At 37.5% G+C, this 20046-nt stretch overlaps 1 protein-coding gene across 2 annotated transcripts in view; it reads left to right on the forward strand.

Moving 5' to 3' along the window:
- The window catches only part of fam20cb (FAM20C golgi associated secretory pathway kinase b), a 74196-nt gene that overhangs the window by 41696 nt on the left and 12454 nt on the right, over nt 1-20046 (forward strand). For both annotated transcript variants that reach the window (XM_066665803.1, XM_066665802.1), the window contains exons 4-6: nt 10578-10670; nt 17807-17922; nt 19273-19453. In XM_066665803.1, coding sequence (XP_066521900.1) covers nt 10578-10670; nt 17807-17922; nt 19273-19453 — 390 coding nt within the window. The remainder of the gene's footprint in view (nt 1-10577; nt 10671-17806; nt 17923-19272; nt 19454-20046) is intronic.

The raw sequence follows: 20046 nt of genomic DNA on the forward strand, positions 1-20046 counted from the left end.
CAAACATTTGGTCATGTAGTGTATACTAGATTTCCTTTACATACACACTTCAAAGGAAAACTTGGAAAATGAACTTTGAAGCCAAATTTTAAAGTGTAACATTTATTTTTCAATATGTGGTAGCTACACTGTAAAAAATAAAAATAATAAAACAAAGAGAGCTCCTTTTGAATTCACAAACTAGGCCAGCTATTCATGTTCAGGTAACAAATAGTGGCTCAAATAATCATATGTGAGCCCACACTTACTTAACTAAAAACATATTTGTAACTGCATTGGTTCCTTTAACAACTGTGTTTTAGCTAAGTATTAAAAAATGTAAGTTATAACACCTCTAATCAGGGATAATCTGAAACTTGCAAATTAAGACCTCTTTCACATTGTCTCATGCCTTGCTGACTGAGGCTGGGTGGAAGCAGGGTGTGCTGGGGTTGGTAAAATGAGCTTCCTGCTGGCATTACATGTTATCTGTTATCACCACTATGCCAATGAAAGCAGCTTTATCCTCCCACAAGTGGCCCTCACTCCCTTCCTCAATGACCAGGAGTGTCTGCTCCATACAACATGACAATAGCTCCAAAGGTCATTTCTGTATGCTCCGCTAGTGTTCAAACAATTCTCTATGCTAATTATGCAAAAGTCAAAAAGACATTGAGTGGGAAGGCTGTGACGTACCAGATTTTAGCAAGACGTTCAATAGCACTGTCTACAAGTGCAGGTGATATAATATCACATTCTTAACACAATAATAGCCTATAGCCACATTTTATTCACTAGGTTTCAGTGTGTTTTGATGTGGTCTGTGTATAGGAACTAAGCCTGATTTTAATTATTACTTCGTAGAAAGATGTGAGATGGACCAAGAAGAGCCTGTAAAATGTTTAAATGGCTCTGACTCACACCTGTGCCCACGATGGCCCTTGTTGCCTATAAATTTCAGATACTCAATTGACAATATACATTGCATAGACATACACTTAATTATAAATTAAATCTATATGCCTCCCTTTCTGGAAAAAGAGAATGCTACCTTTTAGAATGGGAGTGGGGTTAGTATTCGGGCTCGCGCCCTCCATTATTGAGGCAGAGGTAATGGCTGCCTCTCATAGTACTTTTTTCTTTACAGTTTTATCAATAGCAACAAGCCTTAATATCATTTCCACAAATGGGAAATAAATTATCTACATTAGGAAAGGCGATGACATGCAAATACGAGGGCTACAAACATCATATTTATGATTTTCACACAAATAATCACAAGCACTATTCATTTTTACAGCTGAACTCAGCAAATCTGTGACTTTAAAAGTTAAAAAAATTGGAATAATATAGAAATTACATTTATAACAGATTCAAGAGAGAAACTGTACTTAAAAACTGTACTTTGACATACATTGAAAATTATTGGAATGTAACAGGCACTGCCTTAGCCCTCTCCTGACTGCATGTTCCTGCTAAAAGAGTAAACTAATGTATTTAACCAGAATTCCTGATCTAACAAGGTGCAGTTCCTTTTCTGTATAATGAGAAGGAAAGAATGTTCATTTAATTAATGGTGTAGGAAAAAATGATAAAACCGCCCTCCTGTGTGTTCTGCAAATGTTTGCTGCAAATTTGAGGATTCAGAATATTTGCTAAAATTTTATTAAACCTATTTTTTGTGCATAATTTTTGCAAACATCCAGACACTTACCTACACAGCTTGATTAAATTAATTGCCTACCCCAGCATTAGTATTATGTAAATACAGTAATGATGATTGATGGACATTAATGTTTACCACTATTAGCCTAATTGAGTCTCTTAATGGTCTCACTGTTCCTTTATAATAAAGTGGGAGTAAGCTTTAAATCCGGTGTTCACTTTTCTCGGTTCTTGCCAGAGAAAAGGCATCTGGACAATGGAGAGACCTGCAAATGTTGAAAAGCACAAACTGAGATGAGGATATTGCGCTATATATATATATAAATAATGGGTAATGTTGACTTATTTTTACTTTTTCAGATTACTTAAGGTGGAAATGTCTCCACATTTGGGAGACGGTTAACAGCATGAAAGTAAACACAGACTGAAAGTGCTACAAAACTAAACAACTTTAACTTAAACATTTTTCCCCTCAAACACTGTTCCACGTTTAAAGATGTGTAGATTCTGAACGTAAACAAACCAGAGAGAACAGCATTTCCCCACAATCATAGACATTTCCTTTAATACAGTTGTATGTGTATTGTTCCAGCCTCCCAAGCGAATATCAGTGGCACATGTTTAATGTTATTTACTCAGTGAACAGCCATTGTGGGATTTGGGGAATATGTACAGTCACAGCCATTTCTGCACCGCTTGCCTCATTAAATTTGTTCTTGCATCTTTTCTTGTGGATGGAGGTGTTGTACTGTGCACACCTTTTGTGCTTTCACCCTCAGCAATTTTCTCATCTGCTTCTCTTTCAGTGCTTGCAAATCAAGAAAGCTACATTCTTGCATTTGCTACTATTGCCCACAATGTTTTTGTGTTTGTGTGTGTGTGTGTGTGTATTTGTGCCAGTAACTTGGCTGCCAGGCAAGAGTATACAGTGTGTTTACACCAAAGTTCAGGGTCATGTGAAGTGCTCACTCAGTGTATTTTGATCGCTAGAGAGATCCGGGTCTCAGCAGAGTTGGTTTAAAATGCATGTGCTGTAAAGCCATATCCCAAAGGTCCATCTGTAGCTTCTCTGAAGTACATGTCAAGTGGGGTGACAGGAAAGATAGTTCCTTTAGTTTAGCAGAATACATAGTGCTGAGGTCCCCCTTACTACAGGATATTATTGGGCTTAATACAACAAGGACAGGGTCTACAAACTCACCCCCGTTTTTTTTTCCTGTCATTCACTCTCTCTTATGTACAGTTACAAAAATAATTAATTTGATATATAAGCAAAATGTTTACACTTATAACAGTTTGTAATAAACCAATCAAAGAAGAAAACTATAAAAGGAACACTAGGTAAGATCAGTGAAGCACCAGTGAAGTGATTTTGAAGCTGTATATTTAGGTAAAAATATTTCATAGTGTTCCTTTAAATAACTAGTCTAATAGTTACTGCATTCTCAGAATTATTCATTCATCTGAATAGAAACCCTTATAAGGGGTGTGCTCTTATTTAAGGTTTTAATAGAAATCAGATGTTGTACACACCTCATACATCTAATCAAGGGGTTCATATTTTGCATCAGGTTTGCTTGACATAAAAACTACAGATACCTAGACCTGTATTTGAAGTCAATAGAGCTGTACAAAAAAATTAAGAGAACGGAGATCAAAAGGAGATACAGTATGTTAACACGGACAGTGGATGTTCCTAGAAATTCAGTTGGAAGCATAGACCACAAGTTCAAAGTTTGGCTTTGGATGCTGGCTACACTACCTGGATGTGGTAGAAAAAGTTTTCACCAACTGCCAACTGGTTTCAGTTTGCACAGTAAGGTGCACACTAAACGCTTAAGGTTTCCATGCTTGAACTCTAAGATATACACCACTTCCCAGTCAAAAGCACAAGAAAAGTCTGCTTCAATATGGTCAAAACCATAAACATCAGCCACAGAAAAATGTGAGATATTGGAGGTATGTCTGCAGGAGGATGAATTAATATATTTGGAACAACCAACAATACACTTGGACTACATGCCCTTGGAAACAGCAATGAAACTGTAGAATTGTCTATACAACTTGGCTTTTTCATTAGGAATACATTCTTTGAGCAGCAAATCTGATTAATTTTCACCTGGACAGCACCAGATGGAATTCACAGAAACCAAATCAATTACAGTTTCTGCACAGAGAGATGGAAGAGCTCCATATTAGATTCAAAAACATGGCCTGGAGCTGACTTTGGAACAGATCACAAACTTCTGTGCAAGCTCCAAATGAAGCTAAGGAAAAAAAAATCAAGCCAAATAAACTTCCAAAATATGACTTGGAGAACTTACCACATGTCTTCAAGGAAAACTAGAGATACTAGATATAACTGACAGAGAACCAGAGGAACTATGGATAGAACTGGAAGAGGTCATCAGTAAAAATCAGAAAAGAAAAACTCTATATAAGGACTCAATTTGGAAAAGAAATCAATTTGGTTTTCATTGGACCCTCCACCAGGACAGTGATCCCAAGCATACCACTAAGTCCATCAAGGTTTGGCTTCAGAAGGCCTCCTGGAAGAATTTTGACTTGCTGTCACCATTGCCTGACTTGAACCTCATAGACATCTTTGGCGGGATTTGAAGGAGGCGGTTGCAGCACACAAATCCAAGAATATTAGTGAATTAGAGGCCATTGTACACAAGGATTTAATAGGATTCCTCAGAAACACTCCCAGAAGGTGTGCCCAGCTTTGTTTCACATTTGCAGCAGGTCATGGCAGCAAGCTTGTGTTCTACTAAGTACTAAAGACGGTTGTCTCAAAGGAGATAATTATATAAATAATTATGTGATGCAGTATTCATTAACACTAGCATTATTTGGTGAAACTGCTTGTTATAATAAGTGTTAAGCTATTTAAATAATTCTAGTTTGATACTGAAACAACTGAAAGTTTGTAAATTGTGTTAACAATTTGCAATGAGAGCGGCACGGTGGTAGCAGGTAGTGTCACACAGCTCCAGGGACCTGGAGGTTGTGGGTTCAAGTCTCCAGGTGACTGTGAGGAATTTGGTGTGTTCTCTCCATGCCTTGTGGGTTTGCTCCGGTTTCCTCCCACAGTCCAAAAAACACACATTAGTAGGTGGATTGGTGGCTCAAAAAGTGTCCGTGTGAGTGTGTGTGTTGCCCTGTGAAGGACTGGGGCCCCTCCAGGGTGTATTCCTGCCTTGCGCCCAATGATTCCAGGTAGGCTCTGGACCCACCGTGACCCTGAACTGGATAAGCGGTTAGAGATAATGAATGAATTTGCAATGAGGTTTGAATATTCTTCATTTCAACTTTATAATCACATGCATAGAGTGTTATGTGCCTTGCTGCAACCATAGTATAACAACATTTGATTTACTAAGACTGCAGTGTATTGTACCAGCTGTCCAATTGTGAAGTGTAGAGTTTACAGGTGATTGAGACAAACCATAATATAATAAATTAATGTAAAATGTTTAAATAAATGAAAGTCTTTCAGTTATTATCTCTTTAACCATTTAATATTTAATAAAACATTAGAAATAGCATTGGGGAAACAGTCATACACACGCTAGCTAAAAATGTATATATTAAAATGTATGTGTCAGTTTCATAGCGTAGCAGAAAGCATTCAATTTGCACCTGAAATTGACAAAAAAGGATGAGAATCCTCAGTCTCTCACTAAGATTTTCACATTCTCTCTCCAAATCTTCTCTGTCTCTTTCTGTCCCTTTTCTCTCACAGCTCACTCCCCAACTCTCGCTCTTGCTGTCTATAAGATATTTTATGAGTTTTCCACAGTTATTCTTGTTTCAAAGTTGTTTGGTTAGCCTGTTGTAACAAAGAGGACAGAGTGAGATTCATGTGGATAAAATATCAGATGCTTTATTAAAAAAACGGAAGAGACAGTCTGACCCTAGTCTCAGCCACAGATTCCCCCACAACAAGTAGACACAGAGTCTGATACATTCAGTGTTTTAAACTGGTATTACTGTCAAGATTCTGACAGGATGTTGCATTTTAACTGGCTCTCTGTATCTCAGCGTATATGAACTTTCATGTACTTTCATTTTTGTACCTGCCCTGTCACTGGTCAGACGTGAATCATTAAGACTGCCTTCTCTTAGAGGTCATGCTGAAAGGGCAGATTTGTGATTGATCCTTTTGCATGTCGGTCAAATTTCATTTCCTGTAGTTGTAGGTGGTTCTTGGTCATGTTAATTGGCAAAAAGCACCAGAATCTCCCTAGAGATTATGCGAGACTAGTCTGCCATCAACTCTAACCCCAACCCTTACCTAATAAACACAACATAGCAACCAGAAACTGTAGTCTGAGCATTAGGGAGTGACACTAGTTTTTGTTTTTTTTGTTTTTTTTAGGGAATGGTACTGATCTTGTGAAAGTTTGCCATATCTATTTTGCTTTGCTATTGTTTGCTGGTTCAGCCATTGCAGTAAAGTGTTGTTTTCCTCAACCCTTTCAGAGCAAATGGAGCACAACAGGAGAACAGGAGGGGCTTTTTTACGCTCTGCATATCCAGCTCCTCCCTGCAATGCTGCCAGATACTCCCTGTTAGAAACATTTGTATTGTGTGTCGGATATATGATGCCTGAATTAAGCATATACCAGAAGTGGGTAAAACACAGATGCACAGATTTGCTGAGGATGAGAGTGGAGGCCTTTGCTTAGACCTGGTTTCAGTAAGCTCTTTACAATGCTGGTTGAACTGGATACAAAATCATTACAGTATTTGATATAAAATCATTTCTCTGAGGGCAGATGTCAAATACCCTCATGATGTACTCATTGATATATGAGATATAATATCAGTATCATATTGACATTGGTGGTTGTCTGCTTAAAATATCCCTTTCGCCACATCTTTAACCCCCTGTCCTTTAAATTCTGTGAAGCTGCTTTGTGACAACATCAGTTGTAAAAAAGCGCTATACAAATAAATTTGATTTGAATTTGATTTAAATGCTATGGGAAAAACCCTCCTAAATCTGGCTTTAAATATTCTTCTTTATTATAAAGTTATAATTATTTCAATGCTATGATATCTCTCTGTCACACGCACACACACATATGTATACATATTATATAAATATATATTTATTTTAAAACCTTGAGGGTTAGGCATACATAAAAAAATATGTTTTTTACATAATAATGCAGCAAATTCACATTTACAAGATTTTTCATGTTTCAACTACTAAGAAAGAAATATGTTAGTTAAATAAAGTAGTCAAAGACATGTCCAGTGTAGAGCCATTAAAACTGTTTCAAAGCTGTTACATAGTACCTCTCATATCAGCTGTCAAATAATTTATAGTAGTTTTAGAATAATTTTAATATGGACTGAGTAGTAAGCAATACTAATTAAAAGTTTTTCAGTGCCAGTATTTAAATGTCAATATGATGATACATTATTTAATAGAAATATACTTACTTAATAAAAATATACATGCACAAAATCTCCACAATTTTTTTTAAGCACAAAAACCTTGCTAAGTTAGGTTTTATAATAAATCAATATATAAAGTTGATATATATTAAGTTCAAATATATAATAATTTCCAGGTCATCAGATGTTACTACTAAGACTACTGAAAATAATCAGTGCACCATCAGTTATTTTAACTTCATGTGTATACAACTAAACCTTTATATTCAAACTGCTTTGTGAGTTGGACAATCCATTGGGCAAATGTGTCATATCTGGAAGTGTGCCATCTTCATCAGGAAGAATTTTTATTTTTTAAATCCAATTAGATTACTCTCATTTCAAAAGAAGCACTGAGCATGGAGGGGCATGCAGGAGCAGAGGAAAATGTGGAGCTGGAGCCTCTCACTGGCAGCTTCTGTGCTGGCTTATTTAATGATTGGTGCATATGTCAGGCTCACAGCTGTGCCTGGAAGAATCACAGCCAGCTGAAGATGGATCTGAATACTTGGCTTTGCCAAAATCATGATCTGTTTCCACTGCAGACCCCCTTACACCTCATCATGGTTATGAGATGGAACTCATTACAGCACAGCCAGCATGAAGGCATGGTCTTGTCCCTGGGTCTCAATTCACAGGGACTACATATTTACACAACAATTAAAGTTCTCAGTGGGTACAATGGATGTACATCATATCCAGCTGTTACCCTTTCAGTTGCACCATGCTCTTGATGGTGTATGAGCTCTGGGTCTGATGCGTGTTGCGTAGTGTGCTTAAATATCTTAAACGCATGTCCAAATTACAAAGGATTAGAACAAGTGAACATTTGTAAGACCAGCTGGCAGAAAAGTAAATTACAGCTTGACATTTCTAGGTAGGTCAACCATGCGCGGTGCTTCTAGTGAGACATCACAGCAACTTTCTAATCATCCTCCACAACTGTGGTAGAAACAAACCTGAAACAAGTATCAGGTGTAGCAAGACTCATGGTTTTACTGCGGAAAAGCAAAAAGTGGATAATACTTTTGCAGTTATAGCAAGAATTATATTGAATAAATTATATAATAAAGGCGGCACGGTGGCACAGCAGGTAGTGTCGCAGTCACACTGCTCCAGAGACCTGGAGGTTGTGGGTTCAAGCCCGCTCCAGGTGACTGTGAGGTGTTTGGTGTTTTCTCCTCATATCTCTGGGTGCTCCGGTTTCCTCCTACGGTCCAAAAACAGATTGGTAGGTGGATTGGCGACTCAAAAGTGTCTATAGGTGTGAGTGAATGTGTGTGTGTGTTGCCCTGTAAAGGTCTGGCGCCCTCTTCAGGGTGTATTCCTGCCTTGCACCCAGTGATTCCGGGTAGGCTTCGGACCCACTGCGACCCTGAACTGGATTGGTGGTTAAAGATAATGAATGAATTCATAAAATTATTTAATGCAACAGCTGTTAGCAGTTTATGGAGTCACTGTTTTCATGTCTGGTTTTGTAATAATATTAAATAAAAACATGCACTGTAAATGTATGTACACATTTGATTATTAGTCTAACATTTGTCAAACTATTTCATATGTTAAAAACAATTATACAACTTGATGGCTGCTTTGGAGTACAGCATAAATGTTTATGTGTGGCATGGTGCAGAAATATCATGACTTGATTTATTTAGCAGGCTATGATGGCTCAGGGTGTATACACACTCCCTCTGTAAATATGTGAAATATGTAAAACCAAAAATTCAGTCAGAAGAATTTGTTTTGCTTTAATCCCTAAATTTACAATGTAGTTTCCCATGTAGTAAGGTACTATAATCAAATTAAACATAAGTGGTTTGCACTAAATCTGCACTAATCATGGTACACTGCATCATCAAATCATGCGTCAATATCCTGCATCACTCATATTGTACAGAGTTTAATAGCACCAATGTTGTTGTGCTGGAATAAATTAATGTAGCATTTGAAGTACAAAAAATGTCTATTTTAAAATTAGAATGGTTTTACATGATCATGCTTAGTCTGCCTACAAGAAAAGCCTATAAACCCCATTATTGCCCACACACAGACCAAAATGGATCATGATGTATAACACAGTCCCATACACAGACTGGAGTTTGGATTCCTCATTCAGAAAGGAAAAAAAAAGATGCTGCACTACTAGAAATATTTTTTTGGCAAGGGTCCTAAAGCTACATGTACCATTGTATGTTCCTCTGGAAAAATATCTGCTAAATACCTAAAATGATAAATATGTTTAGTGATGTATTAATAGTGGGCGGCACGGTGGCGCAGCAGGTAGTGTCGCAGTGACACAGCTCCAGGGGCCTGGAGGTTGTGGTTCGATTCCCGCTCTGGGTGACTGTCTGTGAGGAGTTGGTGTGTTCTCCCCGTGTCCGCGTGGGTTTCCTCCGGGAGCTCCGGTTTCCTCCCACAGTCCAAAAACACACGTTGGTAGGTGGATTGGCAACTCAAAAGTGTCCGTAGGTGTGAATGTGTGTTTGTCTGTGTTGCCCTGTAAAGGACTGGTGTGCCCCCTCCAGGGTGTATTCCCGCCTTGCGCCCAATGATTCCAGGTGGGCTCTGGACCCACCACAACCCTGAATTGGATAAGCGGTTACAGATAATGAATGAATGAATGTATTAATAGTGAGTTTTAATTTTATAGATTATGTTAGTGACCATTATCAGAACAAGTATCTGTTGGGTATATTTCCAGGGTGTACACCCTACATGTACTTAAAGTGGCTAGTGCACAATGGAAGTACTCGATTTGAGACACAGCATGTCTCTCTGCAGGAGAGTTTACACGAACCTCTGGAAGAATAAGTGCCAAGTTCAGTAAGGGAAGGCTGAGTTCTCTCACTGTGCTGACCTTTGGATAGTAGTGTCCACAGAGAGGCAGAAATCTCAAGTAGGTCCGAAATGAGCTCTGCTGGAAACATCTCAGCAGGAATGTATGAAGCTATGACATGAGGTAAAAATAGTTTCTCAGGCCATATGAGGAAATTACCATCACATATTTCACAATATAGTCACAGCCTCTTGAACTTCTAGTAACGTTTGGTCAGTTTTGTTGCACAATATGTTTTCTGCTGCCTTACAAGTATTCATTTCACAGCGTCATACAGTGATCTGCGTATGATACTGAATGGACGTCAACTTGTAGGATGCCATACATTTGTCAGACAGATAATTAATAAAAATTTGCCTTAGTAAAAATGATGCAACATGAGTGAATGTACCAGATTTTGTCTTCTACGTAATGCTTTAAAAAGAGCCACTCATCACTCCATATGTTTGCGCTGTTATATACAATACACACATTTCAGGGAGGATCTCACAGAAATAGGTAGAGGGTAGATGAGTGCCAAAAACTCCCCAAAATCCACAACAGATGCTCTCAAGGTAGGCAGGTTTATTTATAAGTGTTGGAGTTTGTGGAAGGGTTTTTGTTGATGAATGGGACTAACAGTAGATTAACCTTTGCCTTGCAGACAGACAAGGGAGCAGGAGACACCTCCCGACTTCTTCTACTTCTCTGATTTCGAGCGGCACAATGCTGAGATCGCTGCCTATCATCTCGACAGGTAAATTCTTCTCATTTGCCATAAATTCAGCCTCTGGAATGGGTGGAATCCCATGTAGAGGGTGTTAGAGCTGCACAGTATTTTTTGTTGTCCCTGTAGACCTATGGGAATTGCTGTACTTACTGGTTTATTTACAGGCAGAAGCTCTGCATCTTTTAAAGTGGAATTGTATGTTTGAGGGGAAAAACAACTGTTGTTTGACGTGGCTGAAGATGAACTTGTCTTTACATTTTTATTCACTGTTTGAGTAACCACAGAAAGTCATTCATGGGTACTCAAGTAGCACTTTCAGTCTGTTTACTTACATGCAGTCAGCCGTCTCCCAAATTTGGAGACATTTCCGCCTTAAGTAATTGGAAATCTCAAAATAAGTCAATACTTGTTCACAACTTGTGAAGCAGGAATAGAGCAATATCCTCATCTGGATTTGATCTTATCAACATTGAGGTATTTTGCCCTGATGCATTTTCTCTTCTGTGAGCACAGAGAGAAAACGTAGCATACCCAGATCTAGACCATTTTATTTTTTATTTTTTTTACCCATTTACTGACACTGGGGCTTTGTAAACACAGACCAGTTTCCAATATGCAGACAGTGTGGACAGCTAGCAAATGGTGAGGAAACATCTTCAGAATTTTATTTTTTTAAATTGTTTTTTGATTAAAATCGTGAATGTCACCTTTAAGGGTCTATGTGAATCTTTGCTTGAATTCAGCACTGCGTTAAGCAACATGATTTACATTTTAGTTCCATAATAGTAAATAATTCATAGTTTTTTCCTGATTAGTCTTAGGATTAACAATACTATTAACAGTGGAATAATCAGCCAAGGGTTTTCGAGGTCAGCTGTTATTGTGATACTGGCCTATGCAGTCAGCCATCTAGGTGAAGCATTTTTTTTTTTTTTTTGTATTGTTTGTACTTTCCCCTGTGTAATCTTAAGAACCATGAGCAATCAGTTTCTACTGTTTTTTTTCTGATGCAAGGTATTCAGATAAAAACTGTGATTGAATAGTTTGGTTTATTAATTTTATTTATTTATTTGTTTATTTATTAATATTTTCCACATAATTTTAATTCATTTTGTATGTGTGATGTGTAGAACCACAAATGTCAAAACTAGAGTGGAGAAAATCTAGCATTTCCCATGTGTGAATATCCCTCACACAGAAAAAGGCAATTAATAGAACAATTGTAGGTGCATTTAACAGGAACTATATATTTTTCATTCTGTAAATATTTTTTCCTCCTCAATTTATTGTCCTCATGTGTATAGTACATTAACTTTGGCTGATCTGTTCTCGAGTTTTGTTATGAGGTGGGCTCATGGCTGTTTCTCTCGGTGACTACAATAGAATGGGGGGCATTTCAAACTAACAGTGTCACTCAAACTGAAGCCCATCAACCACCTCCCCCACCTGTCAGAAACACCACAAGTTAAAAATCGAGCACAGAGCAGCTGAAATTAATGAATATGGTGCATGAGGACAACTATACAATGAGAATTGTGAAAAAAAGAGAAGGAAATGAAATAATAGTATGGTAAATATGCAAGCAGTTTTTCCTCACTGTGGGCTATATTTGTTTATTTGTCCTCATATCCACATACTATAATTTGTTTAGCAAAATTTTGTGATAACTCAAGCATTTGGTGTGGTAATTAAAAATGGGTTTGTGTCTGGAACAGTGAGTATAATGCTAATAAATAGCTAATCCAAAGAGAATATGGTGACTCACACTAAATTAATGCCAAGTAGTGCTCTCACCAAGACTGCCATATCGTATCATGCACAATAATATTGCAATATTTTTCAAACAATACTAAAAAATCAATATTGCGATAATCGTGATATTGTCTACGCAATGACATCATGCAGTTACACATAATACGGCATACATTCATTACGTGAGTCATTTAGGCACAGTGTCAGGTACGGTGGAAGTTTGCTTCAAAGAATTAAAGTATTTGCTCCAAAAGAAGAATGACTTCAGTCGTGTAGAGGTGGTTTGGAAATAAAACATAAATATTTTATATATATTTTTTTTACAATGTCAGAACCTTAGAAAGCTATGGTTGTTTACAAAATAAGCAAATGTTTACGCATTTATTTGTTGTTCCTTCTGAATGATTGAAATTGTTAGATATATGTTATATAATAATAATTATAATAGAAATAAAATAAAATTAAATAGAAATTTAATATACTATTAATTGTCAGGACCGGGCAAACTGACATAGCCGGACGCTCATGCTATAACACAGTAGACTTTTATTTAAACAAAAGATAACAAACAGAGATAAAACAAACCTGGATAGGAAACAAAGAAAGACCTAGATAGAGAGAAACAGACTAAACTTAGACAGAGAGAGCTGAACAGCAACCTAAACAGTGAGAGCTAAACAGAGTGAGCTAGACATGGAGAGACAGATACAAAGAGAACTAGACTGAGTTAAGACACAAACAGACTTGAGACAAGATAAATACAAACAGACAAACGAAACGAGCACACAAAGCATAAGGAATGAACAGACAGACCAGACTGACATACAAAGGGAAGCAAAGTGAATTGAGGAATAGACGAGACAAGCAACAGTGGAATGTCCAACAACCAGGAAGTCACACAAAGGAACTTAAATATGCAACACAGGCAAGGGACACCTGAGACAGATAACGAGGGGGCAGGATTACAAAAGAGACACAGATGGAGACACTTACGAGGATGAGGAACTAATGTGGGACTAGGGCGGAGACAATAACAACAACAAAGAGCCATGTGCTACATGAGCACATGGAGGGGACAACAGACACAGGACAGGGCCAGGGCATGGCATAATTGAATATAAATAATATTAATATAACATTTGTGGCAATGCTGTGTTTTGGAAATTAACAAAAGTACTTTTAGTGGGTTTTTTATCATAACGACAAGAATACCCAAAATACCCTGAAATATTGTGATATTATTTTAGGGCCATATCACCCAGCCCTATCTCTCACCCACCTAGACCACTCCAAAACTCTCGTACAAATGAATTTGGTCATGGACAAATGGTGTAAAAGACTGATGTGCTTTTAATAAGACTCTGATATTATATAATCACATCTAGTACTGTAATGGAGATTGCACCAATATGAGAATTTTGTGCTGATTTCGATACTGATGCCGAAGTACACATTTCTAAAATACAGAAAGATACCCCATATCAACATTATAGATATACGTAAAACTAACGTTCATAACATTTTACCTTTAAACCAAATAAAATGTGTGTCCTGAGAAAATTGTTAGCCACATTCAGTTAGCTAACTGATACCTACCAAGACTGATCACAGCTTTAAACTCCCTTTAAAATGAACAAGTTAATATAAATAATAGAGCTAATAACAATAGTAATAACTGATAAAGGAATATTAACCTAAAGCAAAGAATTACACACTAATACCAATAGACACTTAAAAATGTAAATATTCTACAGTACATTTATACAGAAACAAGAGCTTCAGAACTGTCTTTGTGCATCTCCACACTGTCAGAGGGGGAATAATCTAGGTCAAAATGTTTTTCTACATGTTCATCAGTCATAAGAACAAGAGCATCACCCAGCCTTCTTCTAACATAATATAAATTTGTCAGCAATTATTGGTTTGAAATACTGGCAAAATTGAAGCATTAGGCAGATGCAGAAAATCTTATAAAAGAAATGATCTGCTGCTATCAATATAATTCTGATTACATCATGCATCAAGAAGAAATTAGTTTCAGGTTATTAGAGAATAGCAAATCACTAATTATTATGATTATTGTTGATTTCCCTCTGCCTCTGTCATTGTTTCTTAATTTTTTTAAGCTAAACCTTCATATAAATAATAAGTGAAAATTGACATTGTGCTGATTAAATCAAACTTGTAACATTATCTCGTTTCCAGTTTCACCTTTCCCTGGAACTGGTGAAAATTAGTAAGAAAGACAGGAATGATGACTGTTGCCTTTAGTAGTTTTTGGCTGGACTAATTCAGCTGACAATAATTGGAAGCTTATACCTCATCCTACAAAGTCATTACTTTCTTTAAACCACATTACATTTTTAATAGGTTCACATTTAGTGCTGTGCAAAAATTCATTTTCGCTCCATTAATTATGTTAATCCAGTCGTTTGATTAAGTTATTCATTTTTCAGCATCAACAACAAAGCAGGAAACATTTTTTTAAAAATTACAATTTAACAGACATTTAAAGGGAAACTTAATCACTTTTTGTGATTAAGCTTTTGTTGGGTTTTGTTGTCGGATGCAACTCATTGGCGTGTCACTGTCACACAGCTACAGGGACCTGGGGTTGTGGGTTTGAGCTCCACACCTGGTGTCTGTCTCTGAGGAGTTTGGAGTATTCTCCCCACGTCTGCATGAGTTTCCTCTGAATGCTCTGGTTTCTTCCCATGGCTCAAATACACACATAGGTAGGTGGATTGGCTACTCAAAAGTGTCCATAGTTGTGACTGAATGTGAGAGTGTGTGTTACCTTCTGGTGCCCCCTCCAGGGCAGTTCCCGCATTGTGGCCAATGATTCTGGGTAGGCTCTGGACCAACCGTGATCCTGAACTAGATGTCAAGTCTGCAGACAATGAATGAAAGAATATAACTCATTTGTGTCTGTATTCTTACATCTGTGATTTGTCACACTGTTTGAAATACTGTTTTCTATCAAACTGGACTTACATATGTTGCATAGCTTTAAAACAATGCTAGCAACTATCCTGAAGTCCGAACTTTGTACAACTTCAGAATAAAACTTCAAACAATGATGTGTTTTAAGGATGAAGATCCAGGTTCTTTTCTTATTAACTGCATGTGAAATAAGAGGAAAACTAAAAGTCATTTTTGTCCAAACAGTCGTTTTAAATTCAGTCCTACTTCTGCTGGAGCTGTGTCTATGTAGGTCTGAGCCCATTGTGACTGCTCTGTTGGTGTACAAAGTAATCATTGTCAGGCCCGACCGAGCCCAGCCCAACCTGCCTCTGCTCCTTGCACACATCTGGCCCTCAGCAGTATCCGCTCAGTGCACACAGGCATGTGTGTGTGGGAAGAGAGAGGAAACCATGAGCATGAACAAGCCGCCTGCCTTCTAAATATAAGTTTGTCTGGGTTAGCCAAAAGTGCTGGTTTTCATTTCAGTCCTGGGGTGAAAGCAGCATGGCTGAGTGGCCCTCATGCTCCACACCAGCCTCCGGCCACTGCTTACAGCAACGTATCATTAATTATCGGATTTTAGGCAGTTGGAAGCATTCTTTGTAGCCTGGCCTTGGCCGTTAAAGAGGGCAGCAGATGAAAGGGTGCACCAGAAATAAATTCTGAAGCAGAAACTGTCAGTTTCTCCCACTTTTCCCACTGAGTTCCAACAGCCAGGGAACAGGGAACAATTTCCTCCTTCTGCCTCCTCTGTCAATATGACTGAGCAATTAGTAGCTGCAAGTGCTTTCATCCCTCAGGCCCAGTCCATTAGGTGTTTTCCAGGATGAATTTTTAAAGTCGCACCGTCAGCAGAACGTTGCAATGGGAGGCCAACACATGCATAAAATGAGCACAGAGCACGCACGATGAATGCCTATTAAAACACGAATGACTGGAGATGTTCCCTACACAGGCCTCGTGGCTCAGAGGGAATTTCTGAATAATCCAGGCAAAAATACTGCAATGATGAGTCTAACACAGCACAATATATTGTTTGGTAATCATTATCTTAATACTGGCTTTTATAAAGTCATGTTTCCAGTACGTGCAGTGTGCAGTAAGCACATAATCACTCAATGTTTGCTGGAAGCTTCCTGACCAACCTTTGATGTTCCATTGGATTATCGCCCACAAAAACAGAATTATGCATAAAACAATGCAGGTTTGTCTTTAACCATGTCAGAGAGCGTATTCACAAGTGTGTTTTAAAGAGCAAAAATATCACACTATTAAGCAATAAAACAGCAAGATTTTCCATTCTGGGCAGCGCTAGCTGTGAGGATTAAGTTAACCAAATGATTTATTTGGATTCTGTCAAGGATTTTGTAACAGACTGCATGACTGGGTATATTGATGAAAGGAGAGAAGCATTTGAAGGCACAGTTTTCCTATGCAGGCTGAGATTTAGAACTGGGTTTTTTAAAGCTGGAATAAAACTAAAAGGAAACAAACAAACAAAGCATTGTTTCACAGGCCCAGGTCTTTCTGATGAGGAGGTGTTTTCTTTATTTTGTTAACAAGGTTTCAGTATCTCTGTCAGCTTGTTCCATTCACATGACCATTTTAATGTTTTATAAGCCAGACACACAGGAGTTAATCAGTGTGCCAACAGCTACATCTACTGGTTACATCTGGTAGCAAACACAGGATACATTTTCTTTTGTTTTTATTTAGTTTATGAAATATTTTAAATATTCCAATTCCAGTGTTTGAATATTCAAACTACATTTGTGCTAAAAATTAATTGTTCTATAAAGGAATGCAATTGGATTATTTTCCAATTTTATTGTAATTATATCAGTGGCATAAAATGGTCATAATATTGTTTATCGCCATTATTTTTGATACATCGACCACAAATAAAGGCTATTGTTTTATTTATAAAAACTATATGTTGGAATATTTCTATATTAGTCACAAAAACAATAGATACTGATGTCAGATGATTAGATTTGAACTGCACCCCTCTCACTTATACCAAGGGTATTGGATGGCACTCCAGGACCACTGCACCACAGCCCGATGCTGGGAGATTTATACCCTTCTAATGGATGCCCATAGTGTCCTTAAGCTTATGTGTAGCTGTGGCAAAGTGTCCCATTTCATTTCATGCTTTTCTGTGGAGATTATACAAACTGTATGTGACCACATTGGGGTGGGTGCACTCTAAAGTAGCTGAACTCACAAATTCTAAGGGATGTCTGTAATCATTTGGACGTAGTACTTGTGTCATGTAATATTTCAGTAATATCTAACCCAGACTCAGTGTTCAAACATCTGTGACGATGCATGTGCAATGTTTGGACAATTATAATGATTCAGCCCAGTGTAGCGAACAATACCTTGGACTGCAATATTTTAACTATGCAAGCAATTTCCAATTCTATTTTTCATATCTGTAACAGAGTTTTGGATTTCCGACGCGTCCCTCCAGTGGCTGGCAGGCTGGTGAATATGACCAAAGAGATCAGGGACGTGACCAGAGACAAAAAGCTGTGGAAAACCTTCTTTATCTCCCCAGGTACTGAGCCAAACCTTATAGCTTGCAGGCAGTAGAAAAACTCCCTGAGGACATCAACTGTCTTTGTCGTTGTCCAAAGTTAAACATTTTCAAAACAGTAACTTTAGTTAAGAAGGACAAAACATTCTTAATTTTCAATGGAAGTCAAGGTAAAAAGATTTTCTTCCAAGTTTTTTTGGAGCATTTAAATTGGTCCATTCGTCATGAAATTTTCAAACAATATAAAGGACAAATGCTGTAGTAAAATAAAAAAATCTCAACAAAAATGGAGATGCATGTTTTTCTTTAGATAGCGACAATATACTGATATGGAATTTAAGGACTGTAAATTATAACTGTAAAAATTTCACAGTAGAATAAATGCACAAGAACACAAGACAGAAGAAGATAGAATCTAAACATTCGTCGCTGGTCTTTTAGGCTGTATAGATCATACCACTGCACTCTGTCACACCCGTGTTAGCTTATACATATCTCCATGAGGTATATGTTGAAATTAAACAGCAATTTCAGTACTGGACAAATCACAATATCTCAGCTGCTCATATGTTGTGCCTCAGCTTTGCACAGCAATTACGTGTCATTAATTGCTGACGTAAATTAAATTAAATTAATTAGCATGACGTAAATTACTTCAAACTACTTTGTCTTATGTTCTCAATTTATACTTGGTTGATTTACTAACATTTGTAAAAGCCCAACTGTCTGCTTGTTTAGTAAGGAACACTAAGTAGTACTTTAAAATTACAGCTTTAAATTGCATTGCTTTATATTTTACAGCTTTTATTGTGATGCTTCAGAGATCTGTAATAGGGAGAATAGAGCCTCTGTTGTTACTACTCTGGGCTCAGCACTGCAAAGTCTAGGCAACTCCCCCCTTCCCTTGATTTCAAGACAGTGTTGTAAAAGTGAATAACGTTTTGCAACTGTTGAGGGAGTCCAGGAGCAAAAATACCAAATCTTACCTAGTGTTCCTTTAAAGCCCTCCCTATTAAAGGTCCGTGGAGCAGCACAGTGATTTTGAAGCTGCAATTTTAAAGTAAACATATTACGTCAAGTAGCTTAAAGGTATAATTTGGATTTTGGATTTTAAAGTTGAAGTTCATTCATATCACTAGATTATAATAAATCCGTTTTCCGTTTTTAGCAAACTAAAATAAATTGACCTTATGATACAACACTTGAAGCATGAACACCAGGTGTCGCTATTGCCTTTAAAATGTAATGTGTGCTCCAGGGATTCATTGGCAAAATAAGCACACTGCAACTACAACCTCTTTAACCCAGAATTTGCTGTAAGAACACTGTATTTGTCTGTACTTACCACTATGTTTATATTCTTTTCTGCAGCCAACAATATCTGTTTCTATGGTGAATGCTCGTACTACTGCTCCACTGAACACGCTCTGTGTGGGAAGCCTGACCAGATTGAGGGTTCTCTGGCAGCGTTCTTGCCAGACCTTGCTCTGGCCAAGCGCAAGACCTGGAGGAATCCCTGGAGACGTTCCTACCACAAACGCAAAAAAGCAGAGTAAGAACCACTCACATGTACACTGTGTTTATGGTAATATCATATAAATCTTAACTGAAATTTAGGCCAAGAACTTTTAACCGAAGTCTAACCAGGACTGACCTAAACAATAGGAAACCACATATTTTAAATACCACACAAACTCCTCAGTTTTGCCCAACATAAATCACTACAAACCAGAGCCAAAATAAAACTGGCATTACTATTAGTTAAATAACAGGACAAAATTTAGCCTAATTTCCAGCTATTAAAACTTAGGTTAGATTTAATACATTACTGCATTACATTACATTACATTACATTACTGAAGCTCATAAATTATTACCTATATTTTCATATACACAATATATTTCCAGTTGTCCATTGATACTTCTGAAGTAGTCTTTCTCCCGCCTTTACTGCAGTAACGCTGTACTCTCTTGGGAGGGCTTATAAACTAAATATCAGAACACAACTTCTTGGTGTCATTTACCACAGGACACCTTCAAAGGCCTTGTGGAGTCCAGTGAAGGCCTTGATTGGCCAGAACTGTTCGGAAACCACAAGGGGGCTTACAAAATATTAGGTAGGTGTTTTTATATTATGGCTGATCA

This window comes from Hoplias malabaricus, chromosome 3 (genome assembly GCF_029633855.1).
Source record: "Hoplias malabaricus isolate fHopMal1 chromosome 3, fHopMal1.hap1, whole genome shotgun sequence".
Classification (NCBI taxonomy): Eukaryota; Metazoa; Chordata; class Actinopteri; order Characiformes; family Erythrinidae; genus Hoplias; species Hoplias malabaricus.